Genomic DNA, 24922 nt, shown 5'->3' on the forward strand with positions numbered 1-24922 from the left:
AGAGCACTATGCAGATGAACTGCTCAAATTCTTGCAAAAAGATGAGTGAAACAGGGTGGAGGAAGTTATGGAAAACTCTGGCTAGACAGACCCCCAAAAAAGGAAAAACATAAGCTCACGCCCTCTGTCTGGTGATCCTGATGACTGAGCAACAGTGGAAATGCATTTATTTGCCAAAAAGAGCTTCCCTAGTGCTTAAAAGGAGCTGTGTACACTCATCCCTGTCTTTGTGGTTCTCTTAAGCACTTGCATCTCCAGTGCAAGGAATGAAAGGCTGGTCAAAATTCGTCACTGGAATGAAATGTGAATTTCCTGCCATCACTCATCCTCTCCCTCTTCCTTTCTCTTTGAATAGATAAGGAGGTGGCTCTCTCCAGAAGGGCTTGTTTGCTTTGTGAGGCATTTCAATCGAGTGCCCGAGGCTGTAAGGTTAATGCTGCAGGACAGGGTGTATTGTTTCTCAAGTCAAGTTCTGATTTGTGCAAGAAGGAAAAAAGTCATTTCTCATGCTGTTTTCCCTTCTTGTAAACAGAGATGGTTAGAAGCAATTTTTTGCAAAGGTTTTGGTGAGACATGGAAAATGTACTCTGTTTGCAATCAGCCCTTCTCATATTTTTTCCTTCTAACCAGCTATTTTGAAATAAGTCTGATTATCCTATTCCTAGCACATATTTTGGATTATGGCATTGTAAAATGTTTCGTGGTGTGTATGTACTGCATACACGATGTATTATTTTCTTAAATCTATCATCAATTACTTTTTTTCCTTTGGCACTTCCTGTCAGATAAACAGAGATAACTGAATTTGGATGTGAATTTTATGGGTGGAGAGGGAAGGAAAAGAGGAGGTGGAGGGGGAAGGAGCAGCAAATTGTTTTGCAAAGAATCTCTGGGCTGGAGCCATGCTTTTGTTTGAAAACATAGATATATACCCAGTGACTGCTAATGGTAAGAATAGCATAATGGCAATAATCTATGAGGAGGCCTGAGTTATAGGTCATGTAGCTATTAATGAAAAGCACCTATGGCTCCCAAGTGTCACTTGCCACATGTTGGATTCATGTCTCAGTCCCAAAGGTTTGTGGGATGAGGGAAACCAGCCCATAGAGGCTAATCTGGTAATTCTTGTATGTGCCTCTGTCTCTGCAGAAATTTGTCATAATCCCCTGACTAGCCCAGTGGGAAACAAACTGAGCTTAGGTGAGCATTGCTGCTCAGAGGCCTGGGGGCAGTTTGGGCTGGGGGAAGGAACAGGGTCCATGCTTAGGATGTGGTTGTGCCCCATGGAGGGAGTTTTTTGAGATTTCCCCCTGCTGGGCTAGGAGTGGTAGAAACCTTGCCCACAAAAGAGAGGTGGAAATATTTTTATAGCTACTTGTACTTGCATTTCCCTGGATTATTCAGATACTGCAAGGGTGAATGCAGTAATACTTGCAAGTTACTCAGCTACCACGGTGTTGCAAGCTATATGAGGTAATAGAGAAATATTTCATTCATTTCCAGGGACCAGCTCACTGGCCCTTTTCCAGCAGCACTGTAAACTTGTAAAACTGATGGATCAGTTTCCCAAGAGTCTTTATTACCAAGACTTCTGACTTTTCAGCAACTGGAACAGCCTTGTAAACTATTCAGAACATGCAAGATGCTTAAAACAAGCTTGCAATTAGCATTCCCCAGGGTCTTGTGCTGGACTTCTTTTCCCAAAGACTCTTTTCTGTCATATTTAGCACACAGAATTGGATGAGGCTCTCTTGGGGCTTATCTCTGTCAACAGGAAAAGGGCACTTCTAAATGAAATTAAGTACTACTGCTCCCTTCCTCAAAGGCAAAACCCACTGCAATGACTAAGTTATGTCTCCAACCAGTTTAAAAAATTCCAAACATTGGGATGACCTGGATCTGCTTCCTAAGGGACTTAGCACAAATATGTGTATAACTGAATTTCAAACATAGTTCTGCATGTGAATTAAACTCCACAAAATGCCATTACTTTGGCTTTTGCCATGTAAAATATGAACTCATGTCTCTCTCAGCTGTCCTACTTTGATATCCTTGTCCCTCTGTGTCATTAAGGCAACTACTTCCTGAGGGAAGCCATCTTCTGTTTGCTGGCACCTGGAGCACAGACCAGGTGCATCATCATTACACATGGGATACTGGATTCATTTTCATTTTGCTAAAGGTTGTCTTTAGAGAGATTCTGTTTTTGAAAGTTTATACAATCTGTAGACAACTAAGGATGATAAATATGATATATATATTATATAGAATATTGTGTAAATACATATGTGAGATAGATGAGACAAGGCTATTCTGGTAATGCTATTTTTCCCCACTATAAAGGAAAAAAGAAAAAAATTGCCCATGCATATTTTTGGATGATGAAAGCCACAAGCTGTGCCCTTCCCCTTCAGTTTCAGGCAAATAAAAAAAAAACAGGAGCAGAAGAACCACTTTGTTCCCCAGCCCTGCCCCCAGGTGTATAAATAGCAGGCCAGGCGGTCCTGTGCCCCAGTGGCTGCTGGAGTTCCACTCATTCCAGGCATCTTTGGACACCCTCTTATCAAAACAGAAAGGCTGACTTCACTCCCGCTCTCCCCTGATTGATTTCATGTTGGGAACAGGTAACACGACAGCTTCCATTGTCCTTGAATTAGCCACCTACTTCCAGAGGTCAAACAAACAGGCTGAAGGTCCCGAAACTCACTTCAGCTAATTGCTGCCAAAATTCCTTCTCGGCAAAGTAAGCAGGGGCTGGAGCAGTCCCTGGTGACAAATGCTCTCCAGAGAGAGGGACACAAACCATCCCAAGCAGGCTAACGAGGGGTATCGAGCTACAGGGCTGGGGAGGAGGTGAAATGCGAGACAAAGCCCAGTGCCAATTTTAAACTCAGGAGCCAGAGCCACAGAAAGTTCCTACTTGATTTTAATAGGCTTTGAAGTTTTGGTCAAGCTGAGGTGGAGCTGAGCAGTGGCATTAGGACATGGCTGTCAGATCGAATCCTGGAGCTCTGGAGGCTCAGTTTTACACTGGGCACCAGCATGGCCCTTTAGTTGCTGAAAGCTTTCTGGCATCAACATTTCCTACCCGCTTTCTGCTTTTGTATTTTTAGAAACAATGTGAGTTTAGACGCAATAGGTGGTGGCTGGAACTTTTCACTCTTCTCCCTCTCATTTTCACTGTTTTCTCTTCAAGCTGTTTTCAAGCTGTTTCTTTAACTAGTCTCTAATATATTTTTCTGCCACTTAGCACAGACTCTGCAGGTACTGCTGTGCAACCTGTGTCATGCATTTCAACAGGTACACCGTGCCTAAAAGGATTGATGTCATTGTTCTGCCACTCCCATGTATTCTTTAGAGTGAAAGCTTTGAGAGGATTGTTTCACTGTGCTTTGGAGAGTGGTTCTCGTGCAAAGAGAGGGAAAGTGCAGACGTGTGCCCAGATCATAGCTTGCAGGCACTTCATGTTCCTCCAAAGTACTGTCAGCTCCTCTTTAACCCTGGACTGATTGATGTGACTCCATGTCCCACCTGCAGGGGCACAGACGCTGTGGACAGGCAGCTCCTAGAGCCAGTTGCATCAGGTCCTGCTTCACTTGCTGTTTATATATAGCCTGACCTCTACAGGAAGCGGCTGGTACGTTTTTCCATATGTGGGTATAGTAAATAAGCTCAGAGACCAACTGACCTATCCATAGGTTTGATTTTTCCAGGTTAGGTGACCACCTTGCTCATAGGAAGCATGGAGAAGAAATACTTCAACAACAGTTTTTTCTTTCTTTTCCGCTTTCCTTAAATTGTCTAAGAGAGTATTTTACCCTTGCTTTAACAGCCTTAAACTCTAAAATACTGTTTCTCCATCTTTCTTTTGTTCTCTATCCTGTTTTGAAACAAACAGGGATCTTAGCAACCTGATTTAGTTGAAGATGTCCCTGTTCATTGCAGGAGGGCTGGACTAGATGACCTTTTAAGATCCCTTCCAACCAAAACTAGTCTGTGACTCTGTGACACCGCTAAGTGCTCTGCTTCTGCTGCCTTGCAAACATCAGCACAATGATGTTCTGCGTCTAAGACATCGTGAAATGTAATTTAATACTGGCTCTCTCTGTTTCCATCTCTGCTCAGCCCTCTTAGCAGTCTTTGACTCCTATGGCTCTGGTCTGAACATCTCTCCAGACAGAGCTCACAGCACTTCTGCACTTCCCTCCCAGTACAGCTTCTTCCTCTTGCCAAGGGCAGCCTGTGTCAGAGTAACCTCACAGCTGTCCTGTCACCGAGGTTATAAACAAAGTCAATGTGTCAGATTTCATTCATCTGGGCTTCAGGACAGCATCTGATGTTCTGCTTCAATCCTTACACAGCCAAAGCCATTCATTTTCCTGCCAGGTGAGCAGGAAGGCTGCAGCAGGGAAGACAGCAACAAGAAGTGTGATGCAGAAAGGTAGTTACAGAGTTTGTTTACATAATTGTATATAATTATATAAATATATGGTTATAAATTAAAAGGTCTTGAAAGCTTTCCTGCTTAACACTCTCACAGTAAACTGGGCACAAAGACTGCAAGTTTGCTAATGATATCTGTGGATGACAGACGTTGGGAGGCCCTATCAGGAGGGAGGAAGATCTGAAAAATCTTATGGGAAGAACAATGTAATGGAATTGAATTCAGAAGCATGGACAAGAAAAGCTCACATATGGCTACAATTTATCAGTAAACTGAAAATAGGAGAAAAATAGGAAAAAAATAATCAACTGGGCAATTCTCCAACACCTTTGGAGCACCATTTTGATTTTCTTTGAAGAGGGAAATGTCATTCTGGGACAAGTCAGTCAAGATGTTTCCAGTGGAAACACTAAATCCATGGCAGAAGATGACATCAGTAAGGTGTTCTTAGGACACTACATATGATTTGGATGTCTCATGGCCATGGAAAATACAAATCCAAACAGGTGTAAGGAAAGGCTACTGAGATCACCAGGAGTGCCACGGTCTTTCCTTACAAATGGAGGCCGAGGCAACCTCGGCTTGTTCAGCCCAGGAAAAATGAAGGTTGACAGGGGATATGGTTTCCCTCTAAAAATACCCAGGAGTCAAACAGCAGTGAGGGAGAACTATTTAAACCCATATGTGACTAAACTTAGTCTGGAAATAAGATGCAGGTTGCTGGCCATTAAAACAAACAGAGGCAAGAACAGCCTTCCGATGGGAACAGCTGGGACCAGAAAAGCACAAGCACTTCTGAGATGTAAATTCATTTGGGAAGAAATGCTGTAGCATTTCAGGAGGAAAAGGCTCAGGCTTGATGGCTCCTGGATCCACTCAAGGAGGGCACAACTGTTTCTGACAGTGAGAAATGCTTCTATGTACCTGTGGTCCCTTTTGTCCCTCCTGCTCGTCTTGATTTATGCACAGAATTTTGACCAAAAATATCAGCACAATGCAGGTTTCAGTCTTCTGGGAGTGACACCCAGATCTTTGGGGCAGCCAACCTTGCAAAGTCAACAAGGAACTGATGCTTTCACAAATAAATCATCGCAAAACAATTCACACATAAATATGACACCGGTGTGTACAAATTTGGTCCAAATTCTTAAGATGTATAAATACAAGCTTCTCTGGTGGCTGTTTTGGTTTTTTTTCCTGCTGTTCTCCTCTGTCAGTAAAGTTTACCTGTATTTTATTTACTGTGGGAATAGTTATTAGTTGATATAATATTATGTGGGCAGCAGTTAAAATAAGGTCTCCTGAACATGTTCTCTGATCTCACTGCTCTCATGCCTGTTTTGTATTTCTCTGGGGAAAAAAACCCCAAACAACTCTAGAGGTGCTTACAGAGGCCTGGAGAGGTTTCTCTGTATGCACAGATTTTTGTATGGCTTTACCTAAGCAGTTATAAAATCCAGGGCAACTAAGTCAATCCAACAGGAAAGATAAGTTGATTTTTTCCCCCTTAGTTTTCTTCCAAACACTTGCAAATGTATTGGTAGATCTGCTGATACAGCGGGGTGTCACTGCTATGGCCTATGTTCATTTTTGTACCAGTTCAGTTGTGTGAGCTGGCTGAAGGGCTTGGACTTGAGGATGATGTGGGGAGCCCCAAAGCTGGGCATCTGCTGGGTGCCCAGGCTGAGCAGCAGAACAGACCCTGTAAAAAGCCTGTGCTTTTGTCAGTGAGTGGTGCTGCTAGGAATAAAGCAGGGGAGCTGCCTGCTCTCTGCTGTGCCCCCCATCCACACCCCTGTGCCAGGCTGCTCCCGCCCTGCCAGGCTCTTCCTGCTGAAGCTTGCCCCCGCTGCCTCCCTCACTAGGCAATCTATCACACACAAAACTACAGGCAAAGCTGCACCTCCTCTCCCGTGGCATTAATTAATATAAATAACTGCAAGGATCGCTCTGAGAGTTTGGCTGTTTACCTGCCAAACCCTGCTTAATTGGTACTCGTGGTGGATCTCAAACATAGCTCAAAGACATCACTCAGCAAGCCCTCCCCGCACAGCTGATGGACTGTAATTAAACCACACCAAGCCACAGGTTTCTGCATTAACCATTCCTTGCCATTAAGGAAAAGGAAATCAGGGAAGGCAGCTTGCTTCAAGAGGTAAGAACAGGGGTAATTGAAGGCATTAGTCCCATAACTCTGTCAAAAATGGTAAATATGAACTCTGATTTTTTTCCCCCTCCTTTTTTCTTCCCACGAATTGCTCTATTTGAAGAAGCAGAAACGGCTGTGTCAGCCTGGGGTAGAGTAATCCAGTAGTTAGTTGTTAGCAGTGGTAAAGGAATTTGGAAGAACTGGTTTCAATTCTTTGACAGTTGATTCCTTGCATGTATAAATGTTTGTTGCCTCTGGTGTCCATCTGTAAAACGAGGCTAATGCCTCACAGCAGGGCTGTGAGGATGAGGCTGTTCAGGCTGTGACGTTCTGAGAAGCTTCAGATTGATTTCAGTCCCTAAAGTGGGCCATGTTTAATGTGATAAGAAGATAACCTTAAGCTTCTGAAAAGGTTAATTGTGTTTCCCGGAATGAAGAGGTTTAGTTGCTGTTTCATTGGTTTGGACACACAAAGTAGAAATGTTTAACCTGTGGCATCCACATAGGTGGTCCTTCTTTTTACCTGTGGAGGAGGGAACAAAACTTGGAACTAGGACTGACCAGGGTCCAATCTGTCTGCTCAGTCACTACAAAGGAGTCCAGTAATAAAATACATTTCCTCTGTTTATGCAATTTACCAAGATTTTAGAGACACTGTAAATAAGAGTTTTATTAGTAAATATTAATTTCTCTTTGCAAAGAAAAGCACCAATAAATAAAAACTAAAGAAGGCTTGATTAGCTAAAATAAAAAAATAAATCGGGGTATAAAAAATACTAATAAATCCATTTATAACATTAAGAGCTTCAATGGCTAGAGTGGGAACACCAACACTGTTAACTTTTCAATCTGATGAAAACGGCGGGTTTAAAAGCTGTCGTGATCACCGAGATGGGGAGCAAACTGCTGTCAGAGAGACACAGCTCCAGCAGAAGTAACACAAGAAAATATGCTCCTTAGAAAATGGGCGGATGATGGGCTGACCATCTTCACCACCATGGAAGTGGCGAAGATGGTCAGCACAGCTGCGGGGAGAACAGGGCTCTAAGAGGTGAGAAAAAAAGGTGATAAGTAAGAGAAAACTTGACCATGAGGGTTTTTTTGGCTGACAGAACTGTCCCAAGTTGAATTGGCTGGATGCTGAACCTGCTGCCAGCCACTCTGCCCAACCACATGGCTCCTCCCACGCAAAGAAGTCTTTGGACTAACTGGACTTATTGTGGTAGACAGGATGCATGAGAGAGGATGCAATTCAGCACAGGCTATCTTTCCAAAACAGGACAGGAAAAGAAAAACAGAACAAAACAATCAACAAAACACCAAACAAACAGAAAAATAAAAGTTTTTCTGTGATACCAGTTCTAGGTAGTTTGGGCTTCGCTGTGACCAACGTGTAACAGCTTGCCTTGTCAAAAGCTGACAGCAGCCCCTGCTTCTCAGAAACACATAGAAATTATCTAATTTATTGTATTTTTTGGCCACAGAGCTATCTCGGAACTGGAAATAAGCTCTTATGCTCTAGATGATATTCACATTAACCTCATTAGAGAGAGGATTACTTTGTGCTGAACAGCAGTTATACGCTGAATGTAAATATTTACACTAGCTTTACCTTTGGAAGGAAAGCAAAAGTGAAAGTAGCCGTGCAGTAAAAGCACAGCTTGTAGTTCAGTGTTTTAGCACACAGAAAGGTAATGTTACATTAAGTGGTGTTTAATTAAAAATAATTCGACTGTGCATTGTTAATCTGTTCATAATTTATGAGCTACTTTTCCCATTTACAAATGCCTTTCTCTCCTTCACCACCGCAGGTGATATTCTCTGTCAGTTTTGCAGTGCCCATTACCAGGCACCTAAGGCACTTCATTAGCATTTAAAGGAGACTTGAGTGCCTGAGTAATTCTGACATAGACTGTATCTTCCTAGCTGACTACTGCATTTAATTAATTTCCAGACTCTTTCCTTCCTTGTTCTGAGAGGAAAATGCAAGCTCTGTCTAAAATCCGGTGGTGGTAGGAAGAACAGGCAGGCCACAGTTCTAGCTGCTGCTGAGGTTTCTTGCTCGGCTTACTATCTCTAATTTTGCTATTCATCTTAATGAAAAGCTTTGTCTCAAAGAGGAGAATATTTGAAAAGCGACCAAGAATGGAGCGATCTCGAGCTAATGAGTTGCCTCTGTTTCTGTGCCCTGTGTCTGGAGGCAAAGGAAAACAGATTCATTTATTACAAACTGATCACGCCACGGAAAAGTGATGACGGACCTAAGGATGAGACTGCCAGCTCTGAGCTGGGAGTGGCACTGGCCTTGCTGCCATGGGTGGGTGTGGAGCAGATTGTGGGCAGGCTTGCCGGGGCTGAAACCTGCTGCAACACCAAGCAGCAGAAGTCCCTCTGCACGTCCTTCTTCGGTAGTGATGAATTAATGTAATACTGTCCTGAGATGCTGCATGTGCAAGCTGCTTCTCCAACAGGAAAAGCTGAGGGCTTTGGGAGAACTGAAGTGGAAAAGAATGTTTTTCACTAACGTGGCAAAGTGTAAAATCAAGCAGGACCACAGGCTGTGTGCCATGGTGAGCTGAGAGCAGATTGCTACCCGAGCAGGCAGCACAGGGACATGCTGACACTGGAGATACAATGTGAGTCACACCGGGGCATGGGATCCTGAATCTTCTTCTACTCTAATAAATAAAACAGCTTGAGAGTGACCTAGAGCCCTTGTGACACAATGAAAAATCCCTCTGTTGGGTAACTTTTACCTCCATGAATTAAAATCATGTGAGAGTCTGTTTGCGTAACAGGGATTTTTAGTTTTGCCCGATTGGAGAGACTTAATAGGAAAAGAGCAGACTAAGGAAGGAAGATTTCTGAAACAGTGGTTTGGCTACAGTAGTGGGAGGTTTAGATGTTTTCCTTTTGAGATGCTGTTTGAGGTGCACTTGTCCTAGTTAAAGACACACAGCTCAGTGGGACACTGTTAAAATAAATCCCCTTGTTAAGGTTCACTGAGCCAGGGCTCAGAGGATGGGACAGGCCCCGGTTCATGCACACTGAGGCAGTTGGAGCACAGGTCTTCTAACCCAGCATCAGCTCCAGCCTAAGGGCTCCTGTTTGGGGCAGCCTGTGGGGGCAATGGGCACAGCAGGGCCAAAATCAGGCTCAAGCGACAGTAAAAGCAAGGGACAGTGCTCTGGGGTCAGAGGGGTGAGGCAGGGCTGTCCATTATGAGGACTGAGTGTTGTGTTGGACGGTGATAAATAACAATTTAAAGCTTTCTTCAGCACTCCTTCTCCACAGTAAATGCATGTCTGAGGAGGGTACTGAAATTCTTTGAATCGAACTGATAGTGGTACAGTCAATTAGATGCACAATTCTTTCACAGCTATTTTTACTTGCAATGACTTCTTGTCGTGTGAAGTTTGGCAGGAGCCTCAAGGCTCACCAAGGTGAGGTGCAGCTGACTGTGACTCCAAATCATCTTCGCCCCATTCCTGCCTCTCCCAAGGCAGTGGCCGTGGCTGGCGCTGGCAGGCCCAGCACTGCTGTCCCAGCCAGCCTGCCCCGCTCCACGGATTCCCAGCTGCATTCCCAGTTGGACAGTCCTCGTGTTAAAGAATTAGTCCTATAACAATCCGGTCGAGCATCACCTTAGAACCTGGTTCATTTAATGGACCCACTCCTACAGCGAGGCTGTGCCAGAGACCTTGATTTCTGGCGGATCCCGTCCAATTTCGGAGCTGATCTTACGCATGGCTACTCTATACCTGTTTGTTCTTGCGCCAGCCTTCTGTCAGCTCCAACAGCTCTTCTGCCTCGCCGCGGTTCCCTCACTTTGATGTCCTCAGGGGGCGAGTACATCCCTGTCATTCCTCACATTAAATCAGCCAAACTCCCTCTTTCCGCAGGCTCTCCTGCTCCGCTTCAGGCTGAGCTGCTTCCCCCCATCCGTGCCCGGCTCCGCAGCGCTTCCCTCAGGACGGGCACACGGGGAGCGGCCCCTTGCGCCTCGCAGGTGCGCCCGCAGCTGCGTGTGCGTAAACTACAGCGGGGCGAAAGGAAGCGCTCCCCTGTTCAAAACCAACCAAAACAACCCAAACCACACGGCTAACCTGGGCACCGCGCGGGCTTTCCGGCCCCTGCCCCGCTCCACAGTCCCGTCCCGCTGCGGCCGGGCCGGGCAGGGCTGGGCCGGGCCGGGCCAGGGGAGGAGCGGCAGCAGACGGAAGTGAAAACAAGAGCGGGGGGACGGCGGTGCCGCCTCGCAGACGCGCTGCGCTGTCCTCGCCTCTCCGCGCTGTGCCGCACCGCCGGGTGAGTGCCGGGGCGGCAGAAAGCGAATGGAAAATAACCAGGGGGGGAAATCAGGCAAAAAAAGTCAGTGGCTGGGCGCGTCCTCGGTGCTTATTTTCGTTTCATTTAACTTCTGAAAGCAGGGCGCGCAGCTTGCCGTGGTGGCGGAGCGCCCGGCCGGGGTGCCGGGGTGCGGCGGGGGCGCGGCCCGGCCCCAGGGCAGCGCCTCAGGGAGCCCGGGGAGCGGGACACCTGCGGGGCTCCTCGCCCTCAGCCGGGCGCTGTTGTGCCCGAAGGGCTGCTCGGGCACAGGGCGCCGGTGTGCCCCGCTCCCCCGTGTGCCTCGCTCCCCCGGCTTTGGGGCTCCCGCGGGGCTGCACGCCGGCTGCCTCTGGAGCGGCTGGGGCTGTGCGAGCGCCTGGAGCCGAGACTGAGCGCTCCTGGAGGGAGTTCTGGTTCCCAGCCTGTGCTGCCCGTGGGGCTCCTCGTCCCGGGGAGGTGGGCAGAGCGGGCTGCTGGGTGTTCGGGGGTTTGTGCCGTCCCTCCGGCACGGCCGCCCCAGGGCAAGAGGGCCCCGCTGGTGCTGCGGGACCGGCGGCTCCGAGCCCGGGCCGGCGTTCGGCCGGGCATTTGAAATTCCCCCTGCCAGACGCACCGAGCGTTTGATGATTTACAGGAAAGTTGCACAGTTTCACCCTTAGCTGGTTTGTTTGCACAGGGCTCCGCAAGTGAAGCGAAGTTGGTGGTTCGCGGTGTTTCCCTTTAGCTGTTGCCCCGGCACATTTTAAGTGATTTGTTTAATGAAACTTGGAGCGGGTCTTCTTTGTTTGCCGTTCCTTCCTGGTGTATCTGTCGGGTTAGAGATGCAGATATACCAGAATTAAGGGGGTGAGAAAGGAAAGATGAGTGATGCTGAGTGTATGCACGGTATTTCAGAGCGCAGTTTCTTCCCTCCTATTTCTAGTTGGTACAAATGAAAAAGAGTGGTATCAATTCCTAACAGAATTAATTTTTTTTCCTGGGTCTGTAGCTGTAACTAGTTGATGCTCAGTTAAAAAAAAAAAAAAGCTACACAGGTGCTTTAGTTTTAATTGCCAGGTAGAGCCTGCTCACCTGTGTGAAACAACTGCACTGTATGCTGGTCAGTCGATGTGTCTTGCTTTTTTGCAGTCTCATAATTTACAGTGACCTGTCACTGCAGTGGGTTTCATTTAGCGGGAGTGAACCGAACGTGTATTTTTATGCAGAAAGAAATCTGTAACTAATTCAGATCCCCTTCTAAAAGGAATTCTGTGCGCCGGGCAATTAAACAGCTTAGTTCTCGCTTTAGTGTTGAGCAAGCCTCCTAAGAATCCTAGCTCGAACTTGGTGGGTACTTTTCTTCCTCTTTAGCCTCAGGAGAGCTCAATCTTGTGTGCTTCCCCTTCTGTTCACTGGTCCTTGTCGAGGTTTTTAGGGTGGGTTGAGTCAGCGCCGGGGGTCAGAGCTGCCCCTTTGCTGGATGCCAGCAGGCAGTGGTGGCTTGGGAATGGCCGGTTACCCTGGCACCTCTGGTACAAGCTCCAAATTCTGCTTCCTAGTATATATATATATATATATAGTACTGTCTAATGTCAGTAGCCGTCCTCTGGTTACCTGAGTAACCAGAGTAACTTTTGTCAGTGTGAATAAAAAAAAATCTGAGTGGATCTGTGCTGCTTTGGGAGGTGAACCCAAAAATGCGCGTTGTGGATGATCTCTTGGGGGGTGACATCCTTGCATCCATGGGGGTTGTGTGACAGCCCTGCTCTCATGCTCCTGGTGGGTGGGCCGCATTTGGAAAAATCCACTGCCTCTGAGAAACTAACGTGGCCCCTGCAGTGTAGGAACAGCTAAACACGGGCTTTTCAGAGTTTGGTGGGGTTTGCAGCCGCCTGCTGCTGCCTGGCTGAAGGTCCACCTTAAATGTCCCTATATGAGTATGGAATCTGGCTGTGCCCCGGTGTAGTCTTACACCAGCCTGCCCTGGTGTGCTCCTGCCGGGCTTCAGCTATACAAAAATAGCTGGCATCCACTACCTAAGATGTCATTGTAACATTACTTATCTGAGGTGGAGCTGAAGCCCTTATCTTTGACGCTGAACAGCGCTTAAATATCTCAGTTGCCTTTTAAAGGTAATTTGTTAGCCGCGTTTGTGGAGAGGGAGATGCTTGGGTTTTGCTTCCTCAGCATTGAACCGTGACACTGGATATTTTGCTTCAGTTCACGGCTTTCATTTTGAGGGTTGGTTTTAATACCTGTCTCATCTGTGACATCGTTCTGCCACTATGAAGCTATGCTATAAAAATAATAAAGTCACAGGGGCTTTATTTCTGTCTGACTAACTGCAAAGTTGTGATGTTTTTGGTGTTGTTGTGTTTAGAAATAAGCTTTGAGCTGATGACAGGGCAGCATATGATACTAATTTTGTTAGAAATGAATGTGCTAGTAGTGCTAATGTCTTCCATACTTCGGTTTAAGGGACGCTATCAATTCATGCTTGTCTTAATATTGACTTTTTTTAAGCTGAGCTTTAATGCTGGACGGTTTTACCACCCCTGCCCCACACAGTGTTTTGTTAGTGAAAAGTAGTTGTCAAACGTTTTGGCAGCGGCAGTTCTCAAAGTTTTGTTTCTTCCTAAGCTATGGAGGGAAACAACATATGGGGAATAAAAGCACAAGTCATGACAGACCTAATGTGGGGTTTTTGACTGCTTTGGGGGCAGGGGAATACAGCCAAAGAAAGAAGTTTTTCAAAATCGAAGACAGTGCCTTTTGTTTTTGTCATCTTTAAATTAAAACTCTAATCCTCTTCTGCAGGCATCAGTTCTTTGGATTTGGTCGGTGAATACTAAACATCATGAGCAACTACAGCGTGTCTTTGGTCGGGCCGGCTCCCTGGGGTTTCAGGCTTCAAGGGGGCAAGGATTTCAATGTGCCTCTGTCTATCTCTCGAGTAAGTGCATTTGCTTCTTTTGCTGCATGTGGGTATCTGTTATGCTGTGGCCGACCCACAACCTTCAGACAAAGCCATTAATTATAGGCACTGGGGCTCAGCTTGCCCTGTGGCACCGAGGGCTGTTGGGGGTCAGGGAGTGAGGGATAGAGAGGGGAAAATAAATCTTCATTGTGTTAAGGCTCCAAGAAAACTAGCTTAGAAGTACTTGTTCATTTGAAATCGTTGTTTTATCTGCATTTGTTTATTCAAATAACAAAAGAAATTACCCTCGAATTCCCTTCCCTGTTCCCATCCAGAAAATACAGATGCAGAGGTTGAAGGCTGACAGGAAACAAGCAATTTACTTTGCTGGGCTGAGCCTGTGCATTTCAAATGGGAAGCAGTGGGGGAAAATCACTCGTGTTACACTTGTTTATTCAGCATCTCTTAGCTGCTTGGGGATCTTGTGGTGTCTGTTATTACAAATCCTGCCATTTGTAATAAAAAAGTACTTAAATGACAGTAGTTGTAAATAGCAGTTCATCAATATGTGCCCGAGTGAGCATGCCTGTTTCTCATGAGTATTTTATAGAGTATGTGCTCTGAACTGGTATTCAAAGGATTTGAGGAACTAAGTCAAAACAAATACGATCTTTGTACCCAGCACCGTCTAACTAGTTTCCTACTTCAAAACTGTGTTTTCAGGAAGGCTTGTCTTGCAGTGTGGGCTAAATTTCAAAGCCTTTTGCAGATGGCTGAAGCACTTTGCACATAAAATACAGGGACAAACTTTGCAGTATTGAATTTCTAGGATCACTGGAAATCTCTGGGTGAAGGGAATGGCTTTTGATGGCTCAATACCCTGACACCTCTAAATCTGATTTGCCAGGTAGAATCATTTATATACAAATGTCTCCTCCTCTGTCAACAGCTCTCCACTCCCTTCTGCATTTTCGTGGAGTTTAGTGACAAAGTTGAATTATTTTTTACACCTGTTGGGATGGCAGAATTGATACTGCCCTGGGAGATGGAGTGGGTTTCTATTTGGGTTTATGCATCATGGTGATATTTTTAGCTAATCTTAACTAGTGTTTCAAACCCTTCCAGTTCGTTTAGTCTTGGCTTATCTTATCCACTGGTGGATTATGCTGGTGAAATTAAAGTACAGTTCGGCTCTGAAAAATTCTTTTTGTATGGTTTAAATAGACTGGAGAGCTGTAGAAATGCCTGGGTGCTGATTAGGACAGTTAATATCTGAGACATAAGGGGTTGAAAGGCAGTTTATTCTTGGATTGCAGGGACTTTAAAGCTGAACTGTAATTCAGTTTGTTGTTCAGTAGCTGGTTACTTTTACACAATTGAGAAATATGAAGTGGGGATGTGGATGGAACTCTACTGATTTGGTGGTAGAAGGGCTTTCATGACAAGGGTTTACAGAGGCACAGGAGCTTGCCTGCACAGGGTCCTGTGTGTGATACTGACGAGCACTTAAGCACTACAGGCAGTCAGCCATGTGAAACAACCAGCTTTGGGAAAGGGTAATACATTTTTGTACGGGCCTCTGTTATCCTGGAGATCTAGAGTGCAGTCCTGCCTGCCTGTAAGCAGGCTTCCCATCTAAAAGAGGAAACATATGTTGGAATTAGCCTAGACTACAACTTTATTGCAGGAATCAAATTCGCTGTCGCACAGAGTAGCCTGGAGGAATTGGCCTCAAGAGCTACCTATAAAAGCCTCAGTTATGGGATCCCCTAATGACAAATGTCAGTGCCCACAAGAGCAGAACGTAGTGAAAGACAGAGTCTGGTGTGGTTTTGGAGCTTTAATTTGTGCATGGGCGGGGAAGCATAATCTCCACCTCAGCACTGCTCCTGCACTATGTCTTTCTACTTGCAGTTACAAGTATGCAAGTATTAGACTGCCTGGTGCCTTTTTTTTTTATTCCCCCCCCCTCCTTTGGATCAAAAAAAAAAAAAGGCTTAGTTCTGGTATGCCAATCCAGCTTTGGCCCGATGGTTTTTACTGGAAGAATTCAACACCCATGTTCCTGGTATGCTAGGACACTGTGTACAATTCACCCCCCCAAACCGTTCTTTTCCTGATGCAGCATAAATTCCTTCCTGTATCTGAAGGCTGCTAATTAAATTATTTCAGCAAAACAGTAATGAGACAGCATAATTATGTTCCTTGGCAAGGAGGACTCTTTGGTATTTTATTTGTCCTCTAGATGCTGAAGATGAATGCTGGGCTGCTGAGGGCTAATTTCCTACTTTAGATTAAACTCCTTGAAATTAGATTTAACTAAAGTGTAGTTTATGAAACACAGAGAATGCACTGGTTTCTAAAGATGTTTATCTGAAAAGTTAATCTCTTCACTAATGATTTGAACAAATTAAGATCTCACAGTTCCTTGAAGAAAGTTTTTTGTAAGTCACTTGAGTTTGAACAGGATTCAGTTTAAATAAGCATATTCCTTGTTGCCTCTGAAGGGTAAAATGAGACTGTTTTGTGTCCTTCAGGTGAAATTCTTATGGTCAGCTAAGATTAACATTAGTTCAGGGGTAGCATTTGACTTTTGATAAATTAGTATATTGCAGACTAGTCAGAACTTCTTAACCAATAGCAACAGTTATTGCAGGGTAATGCCAGTCACTTTATATAGCTGAGTGCTGTAAAGTTGCTATGTTTAATTATACAGCTGTACACATTTCATGGGAAGCAATAAATGTGATGCTGGGGTTGCTGTGATGTGATGGCTATTGCATATGGCAGTGTAAGTGTATTCCATATATGCACACAGTTATGAGTACATACATGACATGTATACGTGTCCATGGAGCGCAAATGCATGTGCCACTTGTTTTGTGAACTTGTATCTGGCTGGACTTCACCAGGGTGGCTTTTCCCAGTCCCCCTCCGTGCCTGGTGAAGGCTCTTGTGTGAGCCCTGCAGAGTGCCCCTGCACAGGTCCGGAATTCAGCGCCGGGAAGCTGCTGCAGGCGGTGGGAGTGTGATGGGCGGTGTGGTTCCCATGAAGCGAGGGCCCCTGGGAAGGAAGCTGCTCTGAAAGTAAAAAGGGATAAAGGGTGGGTTGAGGTTTATTGACAGCCAAGTGTTACAGTGGCTCAGGCTGCCACATGTAAGTGTACTGTGGGGCTTCCAGGTAGCGAATTCTGAGGTGGCATTTGTGTAACGAGAGATTGCCAACTGTGAGCAGCTGGCCTGCAGTGATGAATGCAGAAATTACTAGAGCCCAGGTGTGCAAACTTAGATTATTCTGAGTTGCTGTTCTGACTGTTTCCTCATGGTGGTTTACGTTAATTAAAGAAGAGCAACTTGTCCTTATTGTCCTTATTCCTTCAAGACCTGTGATGCAAAAATAAAAAAAAAAGAAGGAAAGCTAGAGGAGATGAGAACAAGATTTGTTTGCTCAGGAGTTTATTCTCATTCAATAGAAGGAACCAAATGCATTTTTGGAAATAAAGTACTCCAGTATGTTGATTGCTAGGTAGTATTCATGAAGTGGCTCTCGGGCATGCTAAAAGTCCATATTAACAGAATTTGAGGTTATATCTACAACATCTATGTTATTTAAGTGCAACACAGTAGCTTTTAAAACTATCTATGCTTCTTTCTACTTTTAATTAATATTATATTTGCTTTACTTTTTGGCAAGTTGATTAGTTCCCCATGCTTCTTTAACAAAGCCAGAATAATCTCAGTAATCATGACTAACATTAGAACTGTCAAAACCGCTGTCCTCTGCAGATTGAAATAAATGGTGCTTGGTATTGATGGTGTATTCGTTATTTTGGGATGACCTGTGAGAGGTTTGGATACTTGTTCCAAATGTGTGCTTGACATGTTAGTAGCTTATCAAAATTTTTGTGATGTAGTCTCTAAAAGGTACTTCTCTCTGTTTTATGGCAATATTTATAACTAGAAACAAGGAAACACTCAAGCAAAGCTGTAGTTTAAAGATTAATATAGTCTGTAGGCCATATACACCCTCCCACCTAATGCAAATACATCAGATGTTTTCCTATATTTAAGTTACTTTCTTGTTGAATCCTGGTGACAAGTTTAGCTATTGTCTTTCAGAACATGTTTTGCTGTTTGTTTTTCTCTTGCTGTAGGAATTAAATGGAATACAGTTGTGTTGAAATGCTTGACCTGAGTGACAGCTCTGTTTTTCTACTGCAGCTTCTTTCAGTGTGTTTCCCACAGCTTCTTTCTGCTTCACTGATCACTTTTCTTCTTCAAAATACCCAAAACAAACAAACACCACTCCTGCCTCAGAAATAACCACTTGATTTTGCTGTTTTCTCAGTTTTCATTATTTCAGCTGTTTCAAGGATGTTTTTGTCTTGAAGTTGCAAGGTTATAGTTGACAAAGTACTCATGATAATAAGTCTGTTGGCAAAAGGTACACTCAAGGAGTAGGTGGGAGAGCAGCCCACCTTGGGATGAAATAGGGAATGTGCAAGTACAGCACTTCAGCTGCTCAGTATTCAGCTCACATGAGCATCCTGATGTTCTTCATGCTGGTATTGGGAGGTCATTAATATGTATGAAAACAGTGAGAAGACAATAAAGGAAAATGATGTTTTGAGTGGACCTGGAACATGTCAGCTTTGGCTGACTAGAGTCTGGCTGAGCCTCTTGCCCTTGTGTTTGTGTGAATTATTTTATGAAGCTGTATGTGTCATTTCCAGTAAAATCAAGTTTTGTGGAAGCATGAAATAAGTTATTTCAGTGTAGGGCTGGGGAAATAGTCTTTCAAGCAGGTATGTGAATAGGAGAGAAACATTAGAACTGCTGGCCTGGCCAGTGGTAATTGTGTCAGTAACTTTATGCTTCATCCTGGAAGCTGCTGAGAGCTCCTAACTAAACCCTAGCTGACAGCTGCTGGCATTGGTGTGCTGGGTTGATTTGTTACTGAGTTGTGATGGTTTGCACAAAATGCAGCTGAAGATGCATTCCACTGCTGCAGCTGAGCTGCATTGGGAACTGGCTGAATGGCAGAGCTCAGGGCTGTGATCAGTGGCACGGAGTCTAATTGGAGGCCTGCAGCCAGTGGTGTTCCCCAGGAGTCAATCCTGGGTCCAGTCCTGTTCAACTTACTCATCAGTGACCTGGATGAAGGGATGGATGAAGGGATGGAGTGTGCCCTCAGCAAGCTTGCTGATGGTAGAAAACTGGGAAGAGTGGCTGGCACAGCAGTAGGCTGTGCTGCCATTCAGTGCCATCTGGTCAGGCTGGAGCATTGGGCAGAGAGGAACATAATGAAGTTCAACAGAGCACTGATACAGGGTCCTGCCCTTGGGGAAGAACAACTCCGTGCACCAGCACAGGCTGGGGGCTGATCTGCTGGAGAGCAGCTCTGCCAAGAAGGTCCTGGAGGACAGCAAACTCCGTGAGCCAGCAGTGTGTCTTGGTGGCCAGGAAGGCCAGTGGTATCCTGGGATGTGTTAGGAAGAGCAATGTGGTCGTGCTCCTGTACTGATACCTGGCAAGGCTGCATCTGGAGTGCTGTGCCCAGTTCTGGGCTCCTCAGTACAAGAAAGACAAGTAAATGTTGGGGGGGTGCCAACAAAGGGCTGTGAAGATGAGTAGGGAACCGTAGCATCACTTTCTGAGGGAAGTCCAAGGGAGTTGAACCTGGAGAAGACATAGCCTGTGCCCAGAACAAGGGACAACAGACACAAACTGAAACACAGGAAGCTCCATCTCAATGAGAGGAAAAACTTCTTGATTTTAAGGGTGGCAGAGTACTGGAACAGGCTGGTGAGACAGGCTGTGAAGTCTCCTTCTCTGGAGATACTCAAAACCCACCTGGACACAGTCCTCTGCTGGCTGTCACAAGTTGGCCTGCTTTAGCAGCAGGGTTGAACCAGATGCTCTCCAGACATCCCTTCTTATCCCAGTCTTTCTGTAATTCTGTAACTTCCTGGTACAGGTCAGAGATGCTGTCAGACATCACAGCCTGTGCCTGCTGATGCTGCTCCTGGGGCAGCAAATGCTGTGTTTTACAGCAGCTATCAGTACTTATGAAGTGAATGGGATTTGCCAAGATACCAACAAGAAGTGTTATTCTGTTCAGTTTAATGTTGTTTACAAGATGTGGTTTACTGAAAAATATACTGACAATGACAAATGAGCTACCAGTGCCAAAGTCTACATCCTCTGTGTACCAAGTCCTGAAGGAGCAGAGGTTTTCCTTTGGATAATTACGAAGTTCCCAGCTGCACAAGTGGTTTAATATGAGCAAGTGTTGAGAAAGTCCTAAGAATGCTGGCTAGTGCTTCAGAGTTGATGGAGTTGCATGCAACTGTCTTTGGAGAGATTCTCAGCTTAACCTAAAGATGGAAAGAGAGATCCATTGGTATGGATGTAATTTCCTGACTGCCTCTTGTCTCACTATGGTTTAACATCTTTGTGCTGGAAATTGGGAAAAGGGCTGTTTCCTCTGACCATTTGTGTTCCTTCCCTTGTCTATTCTGCAGTGTGGTTTTAAGAGTGACAGACCAGCACTGGTGTGTGGGCTTGGGAAGAAGGGAGGTTGTGGGGGAGAAGAGGCGTAAGAAAAGTGTCTGCATCTTGTTCTGTTTGTGACCTTATTGGTTAGACAGCCTCTTCAGACTGAGTAGGAGGAAAATTTTAAAAAAACCAGTTCCTCTGCTGATGTCATTCCACCAAAGGTGAAGCTGGCTGTACTGGGAGAAAAAAGAACCAAAGAGTTTGTAGCTGAGGGATGTCTGATGTTATGTGTGAGCACATTCTTTTTACATTAAAAAATGCTGGTTCTTCTTTTTTCCCTTATAAGTGATGATTTAGTTACAGTATGAGGAATATAAGCTAAATATTTCATGATGGAAAAACTAAAGTGTTTGTTTGCAGAGTCTACTTCTCAAAGATAGATGTAGTGAAAAAATAAACTCTGATTAGATGTTCAGAGCAGATGCAAAATTGGCAGTCCTTCCAGAGGCCAAAAGACAGGAGCACTTATTGAATAGTAACTGCAAAATATTAGGCATGTTTTCTTTGCAAGTATCTCGCCCTGGAGGCCTGACAGCTTCTGTCGACTTCCCCACCATTTGGAGATGCTATTTTTAGTGTAACTGTTTTTCTCATTATTCATTGGCCGATGGCTATCAAAAGGCATTGTGAGAAGAGACATGGTGTTGAAAGGTTTGTTTGTTTGGCTTTGGTATGGAGCCAGGAGATAACATTGTTGCCTTTTTTTCTTTTTAATTATTATTTGTTTTGACTTTTTAAGAATAGATTTCATATGTTACCAATATAAGGGAAAGTGTGAGAGAAAACTGTTTCTCATATGCCTAAGGCAGTGGAAATATGGGAAAGGTGATACTCTTCCTGCCAGTGGTCATAAAAAATGAAAATTGAGGCTGAGGTTAGTTTGAACAAATATGAGGAATAGAATCATTGAATCATTTAGGTTGGAAAAGTCCTATATGATCGTCGAGTCCAACCGCTAACTCAGCAGTGCCAAGTCCACCACTAAACCATGTCCTGAAGTGCCACATCTGCAGATCCTTTCAATGTTTCCAGGGATGGTGACTCAAACCACTTTGTTAACCACTTTCTTGGGCAGCCTGTTCCAATGCTTTAATAACCCCTTTGGTGAAGAATTTTCTATATATCTGATGTAAACCTCCCTTGGGACAACTTGAGGCTGTTTCCTCTTGTCCTTGTTTGTTGGGAGAAGCTGACTCTCACCTTACTACAGCCTCCTTTCAGGTAGCTGTAGAGAGCAATAAGGTCCCCCTGGGCTTCCTTTCCTCCAGGTTAAACACCCCTGGCTCCCCCGCTGCTCCCCATGAGACCTGTGCTCCAGACCCTTCATCAGCTCCCTTGCTCTTTTCTGGACACTCTCCGGCACCTCAGTGTCTTTCTTGTAATGAGGGGCCCAAAACTGGATGCAGGATTCAAGGCGTGTCCCCACCAGTCATGAGTGCAGGGGTACAATCCATTCCTTGGTCCTGCTGGCCACGCTGTTTTTGACACAAGTCAGGATGCCATTAGCCTTCCTGGCACACACTGGCACACACTGGCTCTTGTTCAGCTGCTGTCACCCAGCACCTCCAGGTGCTTTTCCACCAGCCTGTTTTCCAGCCACTCTGCCTCAAGTCTGTCACACTTGATGGGGTTGTTGTGACCCAAGCACAGGAACTTCTCCTTGTTGAACCTCATTCACGCCTCAGCCCATTGTTCTGTCGAGTTAGTTTCTACAGGTGGCTGTTACCAGAATAGAGACAGGAGGGCTGGAGGCCACTGCTAAGGCCAGTGCTCCATGAGTTTGAATAATTCAAGTCTTCAGGGCAATGACAGCAGTGAAAATATGACAGAATTACCTCTTCAGGTTCCCTTGCTATGTGAGGTCCTCAAGCTGAATTTGCAGAGGGAGGTACTATCTTTTCTTAGAAGAGCAGATAAGGGTTGCCTCCCTTTTCCCGTTTGTTTGCTTCTTTCATTGCTCACCTTTCAACACTGTCAGTTACTCGGATGGTGTCCCACACGCAGTGGCTTTTCATCTTTTGTCACTTCAAGACACCAGTGCAGTTTTGTGTAGCTGCTTGGGTATGCTGTCCCGAGTAGAGAGGTAGTATGGGGACAAAATGACATGCACTAAACTGATGATCTTATCATGATACACACCCTTAAAGCAGATATATAAGCGGTGCACCAAAAACTGTATTTTACACCAAAACTACTGAGTAAGTAGCCACAGAGCACAGAGGCTTGCAGACCAGAAAATTTCAAGTGGAGTAGTCCATAATATTTTACCTCTATGGAGTAGTATTGCAGTTTTTTTTCTCATTTTGAGTTGCTTTTTCATTTGAAACTTCAGCTTAAACAGTTAAGCTTAGTAGATGTAAGAGATAGTTGAAAGTATTTGAACGAATGAACTCTTGCAACTGCTGTCAGCTGTGCCTGTAGCAAAGCCCTAAAGTAAAATGTAATGCCTTGTGTGAAGTCCCATAGGCTAAAAAGTAGATCTTGCCAGGTCTCTAGTAGTCCTGTTGGAAAGGTCAAATGGTTTGCATGTTAACTGGATATGAAAGAAGTTTGACTTATCCTGGGCTATATTAAGGAATGATCTAACTCAGTATCTAGTTTTTTCCCTGACAAGTAATAAAACAATGTGAAGTACTTGACCTGGGAAGGCAACAGAAAATTTTATTTTGTGCTAATTATTTCATAGGTCTTTTGAAGACCTGATTAGTGATTTAGATGCTATCCCTGGATTAACGTAGAATGCATCAATTTCAGGAGGGTAAAATTCCCAGTTTATTTAGCTTTTGTATTTATGAATGTAATTGGATTATGTTTAGTTATTATTGCACCCTAAATTTATTCAGACTGTGGAGAAAATGATCCCAAGTGTCTCTAAGTGTGATGCTGTATTGGTAGCAATGTCATTTGAGGTTTTTTAAAAGAAATTCTATAGAGCTAAGACAAAATGTTGTAAATACAAAAAATGCACACACAGAGGTGTATTTTTGTTATTAAAAAGATTGTATCACTTTGGTGGAAACTCTAGCTATAGAACATTTTGTTCAGAACCCTTGAAAAACAAAAGCAGCTTTGCTGCGCAAAAGCTCCCTCTCCCAAGCAGAGGAGCTCAATCTCAAAGTTTATAGTGCATCTGCTATTAAAGATTTTTCTGTTTAATGTGCATCTTATACATGACAAGCCAGGTGTAGTTTTGAGTCCAGTGTTTTCTACCTCTTTGTGGTTCTAGACTTTGCATTACATTGTGGAAGACATGGGGTGACAGGTTCATGGGACTGTTTGTCTACTATTTGCATGTCTATCTGAGCAATACCTTCTGTGCTGTTATAATTTTCCTTACCTAATGCCTTTAAAAGGAGGGACAAAAGCAAACAAAAAGTCAGGGGAGATTTACAAACCGCAGAGTTTGTGGAAGTAGGATTTGGCTTGCTTTTATTAGGCTGATAGGGAAATGGAAGCCTTGTAAAGCTTTAAACATCAAAGACCTCTTGATAAATTCATAGAATCACAGAATGGGTCAGATTGGAAAGGACTGCAGTGTGTCAGCTGGTCCAACTTTCCTGGGGTTCAGATGGTTCTTGGGTGCTTGGTTACCCCCACAATAGGGGAGTTCCTCACATTCATGTGGAACTTCTGTGTATCAGTTTCTGACATTGGTGAGGTCCCCTCTTGGTCATTTCTCCTTGGGGCTGAACAGGCCCAGCTCCCTCAGCCTTTCCTGGTTTGAGAGATGCTCCAGTCCCTTGATCATCTTTGTCACCCTCCCCTGGACCTGCTCCAGGAGCTCCCTGTCTCTCTTGTCCTGAGGAGCCCAGAACTGGACACAGCACTCCAGATGTGCCTCATCAGGACTGAGCAGAGGGACAGGATCCCTCCCCTCGACCTGCTGTCCATGCTCTTCCTAGCTCAGGATCCACTTGACTCTCTTGGTTCGCAGGCACCCTGCTGGCTCACGGACAGCTTGGTGTCCACCATGATTCCCAGGTCCTTCTCCACAGAACTGCTCTCCAGCAGATCAGCCCCCACTCTGTGCTGGTACATGGACCCTGCAAAAGCCTTTGTTGAATTTCAGACAGTTCTTCTGTTGGCTTTCTGCAGCTGCCCATCAAATCAGTGTTTTGAAGCTAGACCAAATGAGTGTTCTTTGGGTAGTATGCTTGCAATTGTTTAGAAATGAAAAGGCTACCCCCAAAATATAGATTCAGGATATATTTAACCCTTGGGGGATGCTGCACTAGTTCTTTGTGGGGGACTGATTGTTGGAGTGGTGACTTGATCAGGTGTAATGTAAATAGTCATCAGGGGCCACAAACAGCCTTGCAGAGGAAGCAGTAATTGTTGGAGAGCCTTGCATCCCACCTGGCTGCCTGAGCTCCTGTCTTCTTTAAATCTTTTAACGCTGAGAGGTGTGAGGAAGGCACCCCTCCCCAAGTAGTGGCAGTCTCAAAAGTGGGAATAAGCTTATGTAGTACCAAATAGTCTTCTTGGATGTGAACTGGCCCATACCCATCAGTGCTACTCACTGGCTGAAGAAGGTTGGCGGGAGAAA

The 24922-nt window shown here is 44.8% G+C and overlaps 1 protein-coding gene across 7 annotated transcripts in view; it reads left to right on the plus strand.

The window, feature by feature from the left end:
* PDLIM5 (PDZ and LIM domain 5) overlaps window positions 1–24922 on the plus strand; it is a 139414-nt gene that overhangs the window by 2693 nt on the left and 111799 nt on the right. Inside the window, exons 1-2 of one of the 7 annotated variants that reach the window (XM_059470323.1) lie at window positions 10707–10901; window positions 13719–13854. In XM_059470323.1, the coding sequence (XP_059326306.1) occupies window positions 13759–13854 (96 nt within the window). In that variant the 5' untranslated portion in view covers window positions 10707–10901; window positions 13719–13758. Of the gene's footprint in view, window positions 1–10706; window positions 10902–12862; window positions 13034–13056; window positions 13143–13718; window positions 13855–24922 lie in introns of those variants that run through there. The other 6 variants (XM_059470330.1, XM_059470329.1, XM_059470331.1 and 3 more) reach the window with 6 other exon arrangements.

This window comes from Ammospiza nelsoni, chromosome 4 (genome assembly GCF_027579445.1).
Source record: "Ammospiza nelsoni isolate bAmmNel1 chromosome 4, bAmmNel1.pri, whole genome shotgun sequence".
Classification (NCBI taxonomy): domain Eukaryota; kingdom Metazoa; phylum Chordata; class Aves; order Passeriformes; family Passerellidae; genus Ammospiza; species Ammospiza nelsoni.